Source organism: Tupaia chinensis, unplaced genomic scaffold (assembly GCF_000334495.1).
Source record: "Tupaia chinensis unplaced genomic scaffold, TupChi_1.0 Scaffold139785_1, whole genome shotgun sequence".
Lineage (NCBI taxonomy): Eukaryota > Metazoa > Chordata > Mammalia > Scandentia > Tupaiidae > Tupaia > Tupaia belangeri.
In genome coordinates this window covers 214,112-221,560 of record NW_006199665.1, presented here as the reverse complement: position 1 = coordinate 221,560, position 7,449 = coordinate 214,112, and the positions used below count along the sequence as shown (strand labels likewise).

Below are 7,449 nucleotides of genomic sequence, written 5' to 3'. Positions count from 1 at the left end.
GAAAAATGTCAAAGAAGTGATGCCAATAAAATGGTATTAAAATAAATATAAATGAATTAAATAACCAATGAAAAGACTGAGACTCACAGGAAAAAAATATTAAACTTCAAGATCCAGATACATTTTCTAGAACTGGGACACTCTAAAAACTGGGTCTCTCATGAGAATCTGATCACTCATGACTACCTCCAGTAATTTCAAATGTAGGCCTTTTTTTCTTCATTTTATTTAGTGTTAATAGAAATCCAATTACTATTCAAATCTGTCTGAAGCACTTAATACAGTGGTCTCATTTTATCTTTATTACATTGCTGAATGGTAAAAGTATTATTATTTGTTTTATTTTACAGATGAGGAAAGTAAGTCCCAGAAATGTGTGTAAAATCATTGAGTAGCTTACAGTTCTTTTTTTAGGTTTTTGTTTTGTTTTGTTTTGTTTTGCTATTGGGCATTTGTGCTTGTCACAGAGAGATGGAGAGAGGGAAAGTGAAAAATCTTCCCCCTTGTGGGGATGGCCATGTGGCAATTCCTCCTCCTCTATTTTCCTCTCAGGATTTTGGGCACGTATGCATACACATCCAGCATGATTTTTTCAAGCTGTTGGGTCCAGGACTTGAACTGTGTAGTCAGTCATGTGGGATCCAGCTGCTTTAAACTCCATGCCATTTGCTGATCCTAGCACAGAGTTCTTAAATTGCCATTTGATCTGTATCGGGGGTCTATGTTTTAACCACTGTGTCTTTATTTTGTTTCTGATTACAACAGATACACCACCATGCCTGTTCACAACTATAGCACCATGTCTGAATTTATCCTCTTTGGCTTTTCAGCCTTACCTCCACGGCTCTTGCCAATTCTTTTCCTATTGTACCTGCTTATGTACCTGTTCACGCTGCTGGGGAACCTCCTCATCATGGCTACCGTCTGGACTGAACACAGACTCCACACACCCATGTATCTATTTTTGTGTGCCCTCTCCATCTCTGAGATTCTGTTCACTGTTGCCATCACCCCTCACATGTTGGTTGACCTGCTTTCCACTAATCATTCCATCACTTTTGTGGCCTGTGCCAACCAGATGTTCTTCTCTTTCACGTTTGGCTTCACCCACTCCTTCTTGCTCATGATCATGGGCTATGACCGCTATGTGGCCATCTGCCACCCTCTTCGCTACAATGTGCTCATGAGCCCCCGTGGCTGTGGCCGTCTGGTGGCCTGGACTTGGGCTTGTGGCTCATTCATGGGGATGATGGTGACAGTGATAGTATTCCACCTCACCTTCTGTGGGTCTAATGTCATCCACCATTTTTTCTGCCATGTGCTTTCCCTTTTGAAGTTGGCCTGTGGAGATAAAATATTCTCTGTCACTTTGGGTGTGATCCTGGTATGTGTCACAGCACTCATAGGCTGTTTATTCCTCATCATCCTCTCCTATATTTTCATCGTGGCCACCATCTTGAAGATCCCCTCTGCTGAGGGCCGGCACAAGACCTTTTCCACATGTGTATCCCACCTCACTGTGGTGGTTGTGCACTATAGTTTTGCCTCCATCATCTACCTTAAGCCCAAAGGCCCCCATTCTGTAAACAGTGATGCCTTATTGGCCACCACCTATACAGTGTTCACCCCCTTCCTTAGTCCAATCATTTTCAGTTTCAGAAATAAGGAGCTGAAGAATGCCATAAGTAGAAGCCTCCGTAGAAAATGTTATCTATTAAGGTCCTGACAACCAGTTGGGTGGTGGGAAAATAGGATAGAAGTGCTGGGGATAATAATATTCATCTCCATAGGATTATTGTTTACATTCAGGTAAATGAAAATACCCACTTCAGTAGATGTTCATACAATAACACGCCTTTCAGATTTGCTCATTAGAAGAATTGTTTCCAAGTCTGTTGTGAGCATGAACATTATCAGATAGTTATCTGTTTCCCCTCTACTTGCTTTGGTACAAGTAATCATAATCTCTTGTTTATGAGCCAGTGTGATATACTCCACCCCTGTATCTGTGCCTGGGATTGTGCTTTCTATTAATGGGTAGATGGGGATCATCAAATAGATGTGTATAGAGAATTTTGCACATGGTTCTGGAATGGCAAGTGAAAAAAGACTTTATTTTACCTAGTACAAGAAATTAGTAAGAATAAAATAATGATAATAATAAATGCCACCAATCATTGCACCTTTTCTTTGTTTTAGGCACTCTAGTGTTCCCAATTTTTTAAAAGAATTATTTATTTAACTTTATTTATTATTATTATTTTAAAATTTTACTATAAGATAAGAGTGCTTACAAGGGGGAGACAAAGAAAGAGAGAGAAGGAAAGTGAAAAGGCAAGCTGCCAGGTCTGGGACTTGAACCATGATCAGCCACGTGGGAGTCCAACATTCTAATCACCGCACCACTGTTGATCTCTCCAATATTTTTTTAATTAGAAGAAATGTACAAAGAAAAATAAACTATTTGTCTCAGAGAAAATGGTTTGTTATTTATAGTCCCTCATTGTCTTTGAGAGAAATTTATACCCTAAAGGGAGGCAGATTATATGCTGAGTTGAGTGGAATGTAGAATGTCAGAGTGTAAAAGTGGAAAGAGACAAGAGAGTGAGAGAGAAAAAGAAAGAGAGCAAGTGTAAAGATGTAAACCAGTGGGAAGGTAGTCTTAATTTTTTACCTATAAAGGAAATGAAATGAAAAAGACTTTGAGGTAAAATCTGAAATAAGAAGGGAAGAGAAGAAGTTGTTAAAATGGCTTTTTGCATAGAGGAAAGAGAAGGGATGGTCAGAGACAGAGGGAGTCCAGCAGGTAGCATGGTGGTTAAGGTGCTAGGTCCCATATAGCCAATGTCACAGTTAGAGTCATAGACATGGCAGTTTGAAAAACATGCCAGGTTTGTGTGTGTGCCCAAAATCCTAAGCGGAAAATGAAGGAGACGGGATTATGGCATGGTCATCCCCCTGGGGGGTGATTTTCTCACTTTCCCTTTATCTCTGTCTCTGAAGCAGAAGGAATTGTGGCTGTCTATTTCTCTCTATAGTAAGCACACTTGCCCTGTGGCAAAAATCTTTAAAAAAAAAATAGAAAGAAAAAAAGAAAGAAAGAAAAAGAAAAGAACAGAGAAATGAAAGAGAAGAGAGAAAGAGAGAGAGAAGAGAAAGCCCTGTGACATCCTAAGTCAAGCTCACTAAAACCAATTCTAGAGGTCTGGCCTTCAGAAATGAAGGAGAATACATTTGTGTTCTTTTAAACTATCGAGTTTATAAAATTTTGTTATAACAGCCTTAGGAAACTAATACAGTAATGAACATTTGAAATGGCATCCTGTTGTTAAATGTTATCCTCAGGGCTGGCAAGTGGTATGGTGGTTAAGGCACTGGACTCCCACATGGCAGACCACAGTTTAAATCCTGGACCTGACAGTCTGTTTTCTCCTTCCCCTTTCTCTCTCTCTCTCTGGTCAAATTAAAAAAATAATAATAACTACTAAAAGTTAAATAATTTTTTTAAAATTGTAATGTTATCCTCACTCCATTAGCAAAATTAATTTCAGGCCAGATTCTTAGGCCATTCTTTTCATTGAGAAAATTAAGGAATAGAGGGGGTTTATGAGGAACATCGTGCAACCTTGGACTCCAACCACACTGGCAAAGGAGTCCCAATAGAACATCTCCTAGATTTGTTCACTGGACGTGATTCTTCCCAAGTTTGTTGTGAGGAAATAATAATAATAAATATAAATCATAACTAACTAATAATACATAGTATTGTATAGCTGTTAGAGTTCCCATCACAGATCCTAGGACACACAGAGTGGAGACATTAGGAGGCGCTGATCAAGTCTCCCATTTATTGAAGAAGAATGTCGAGTTATATACAGGCTGGTGGGCATTGATTGGTTGCTGGAAATGCAAATGAGATAGAACATCATGAGCCAATCATTGGTGTGGGTGGATCTCTCCCTTTGCCTAGAAACCCAACTGCCCTGCAGGGAAGAACAGTTGGTCACATGATCTGAGAAACAGTTTACTCAGTGAGGAAGTGAAATCTAATGGTTTCCAAGATGGCGGATAGCTCAAGATGGCTTCCGTCTGTATGCAGTGCCCTCCTCAGTAGCCAAGCAGGAATTGGGAGACACCTAAGGAGATTCCTCTTGCTCCGTGTAGACTATATAAGTTCAGAAGAAATGCTGAAGATCCATTGTTGGTGGGGCCAGGTGGTGGTAGAAAACAGCAGTAGTAAACAATCCTCTGAGGCAGCCAGCAGGTGGTATGGTGGTTACGGTGCTGGACACATTGCCAACTGTGGTTCAAATCCCAGACCTGGCAACTTGCTTTCTCTCTTTCGCTCCCTCTCTCTCTCTCTGGTAAGCATACATGCCCTATAGCAAACTTAAAAGTAATTATAAAAATTAATAAAATAAATAAATAATTTTTTTTAATTGAGACTTTTTTTTTTGCTAAAGGATGCGTGCAATAGCCAGAAAGAGACAGAGACAGAGAGAGACAGAAAGCGAGAAATCACCCCCCAGGGAGGATGGCCACACTGCAATCCCTTCTCCTCCATTCTCCTCCTGGAATTTTGGGCACACGCGCACACGTGCCCGGTGTGAGTTTAAGCTACTGGGTCCAAGACTCAAACCATGGTCGACTACATGGGAGTCCAGCGACATAGCCATTATGCCAGCTGTTGGTCCAAATAAATAAATTATTATTATTATTTTTTGGAGAGGTTTTTGCTATAGGGCACGTGCACTTGCCAGACAGACAGAGACAGAAAGCGAGAAATCACCCCCCAGGGGGGATGGGCACGCCGCAATCCGTTCTCCTCCATTCTCCTCCTGGGATCTTGGGCACACACGCACACGCGCCCAGCATGCGTTTAAGCCACTGGGTCCAGGACTCGAACCGCGGTCCACTACATGGGAGTCCAGTGACGTAGCCATTACGCCAACTGCTGGTCCCAATAAATAAATTATTTTAAAAAAGAAAACAATCCTCTGAGAGGCTGATCCATATGAGGAGATTTCAGATTCAAGTCCAGAGATGCTGGAGTACACCAGGCATATGGGTGCCTATGCTCTGAGATGGCTGAGGCTCAGGCTGGATTGTGGTGTCAAGACTCTGATGGGAGTTCTTGCCCTCTCTTACTCTACTTTGCTCATGGAATAAATAAATTAATAAACATGTTTTAAAGATCTTGTTTAGGGTCAGCACATGGCATTGAGGTTATGGTGCTGGATCCCACATGGCTGACTTGGCAATTCAAGTCCCAGATCCAGTGGTTTGAAAATCATGCCAGTGGAGGGACCAGCAGATGGTGTAATAGTTTTGTCACTGGACTCCCACGTAGTTGACCACTATTCGAGTCCTGGACCTGGTGGCTTAAAACTCATATCAGGTACATGTGCATGCATGCCTAAGATCCTGATAGGAGAATGGCGAAGGGATTGTGGTGTGGCCATCCCTGCTGGGGGGTGATTTCTCGCCTTCTGTTTTTTGTCTCTCTCTGTCTTCCTGGCAAGCGCCCACGCTATTTTCTTTTTTAAGAGAGGTTTTTGCGGGAACCAGCAGTTCGCGTAATGGCTATGTCGCTGGACTCCCACGTAGTCGACCGCGGTTCGTGTCCCGGACCCAGTGGCTTAAAACTCACACCGGGCGCGTGTGCGTGCGTGCCAAGATCCCGAGAGGAGAATGGAGGAGAAGGGATTGCCCCCCTGGGGGGTGATTTCTCGCTTTCTGTCTCTATGTCTCTCTCTGTCTGTCTGGCGAGCGCACGTGCCCTACAGGGAAAATCTCTCCAAAAAAAAAAAAAAAGAGAGGTTTTTGCTATAGGGCAGTGTGCTCACCGGGAAGAGAGAGACAGAGACAGAAAGCGAGAGAGAGAAAGGGAGATATCCTTCCTCAGGAAGGTATGGACATGCTGTATTTCCTTCTCTATTCTCCTCTTGAGATTTTTTTTTTTAAAGAATTATTTTATTTAACCTTAATTATTTATTTATTTTCATTTGACCAGAGAAGGACAGAGCAAGAGAGAGAGTGAAAAGAGGAAAGTGAGAAAACTCTGTAGAAATAATAATTCATGGGCCAGCAGGTGGCGTGGTAGTTGAGCCACTAGACTCCCACATGCCGACGACCATGGTTCGAGTCACACACCTAGAAGATTGCTCTCACTTTCCCTCTCTCTCTCTCTCTGGTCAAATTAAAATAATAGTAATAAAAAACTGAATAAATAATTCTATTTTTTTAGAGAGATTTTTGCTATAGGGTGAGTACACTCACTGGAGAGACAAAGCGACAGAAAGCAAGCAATCACCTCCCCAGGGGGGATGACCACGCTGCAATCCCTTCTCCATTCTCCTCTCAGGATCTTGGACACGCATGCACACGGGCCCAGCATGACTTTTAAGCCTCCCAGTCTGGGACTTGAACCACAGTTGACTACATGGGAGTCCAGCAACATAATCATTACGCCATCCACTGGTTCCTAAATAAAGACTTCTTTTAAAAAGTTAAAAAAGGAAATTATCAGGTTAATTATTGGTTAGACATGTAAGTCTTTGTCCAAAAGAGACGTGAAGTCAGTAGAAAAGAATGTCTGAAATTTGTATTAAGAATTATTTATTTAGGGGCTGGCAGGTGGCATGGTGGTTAAGGGTGCTGGACTCCCACATGGCCAACTGTGGTTCAAGTCCCAGACCTGAAGGTTTGCTTTCTCTCTTGACCTCTCTCTTCTCTCTCTCTCTCTCTCGTGCATGCATGCACGCACGCGCTCTGTCCCTCTTGAGTCAAATTAAAATAAATTAATTAATTAAATTAAATTTAAAAATAACACTTTAAAAATATTTTTAAGAAGTCATCAGGTGAAGTGGTGATTAAGGGTGCTGGACTCCCACATGGCCAACCACAGTTTGAGTCCTGGATCTGGCGGCTTGCTTTCTCACTTTCCTTCTCTCTCTCTCTCTCTCCCTCTGTCCCTCTCTGGTCAAATTTAAACAAATAAATAAATAAAGTTAAATAAAATAATTCTTTAAATTCTTTTTTAAAAATAATTACTTATTTTTATTTATTGTCCTTTTTTACTTTTAATTCGCGATAAAGCAGGGGTGTTGACCAGAGAGAGACAGAGAGGGAGCAAGGGAAGGAAAGTGAGAAAGCAAGCTGCCAGGTCCGGGATGCGACCCTGCAATAGCCATGTGGGAGTCCAGACCTTTAACCACCACGCCACCTGCTGGCCCCAGAATGCATGAATTTAACCTGAATGTAGATAAGAAGGCCTTGCTATTTATCTGGTGATGCTCCTTCAAGGTCAGGATGTAAAGACATGCCCGTGGTCACTAGAACAAAGCTGTCTGTTAGAGCGACATTAACGTTTGCAGGTGTGATTCTCCCAGGTCCTCTGAAAACATCTTGGTTCAAGAAGAATAGTCAGAAATCTGTCCAGAAGGGAAA

At 42.0% G+C, this 7,449-nt stretch overlaps 1 protein-coding gene across 1 annotated transcript; it reads left to right on the top strand.

The window, feature by feature from the left end:
* Window positions 1–775: 775 nt before the first annotated feature.
* Window positions 776–1,726, top strand: LOC102468827 (olfactory receptor 10H4). Its single transcript, XM_006162282.1, has one exon. It carries the CDS (start codon window positions 776–778, stop codon window positions 1,724–1,726), a length of 951 nt encoding a protein of 316 aa, XP_006162344.1.
* The last annotated feature ends 5,723 nt before the right edge of the window (window positions 1,727–7,449 follow it).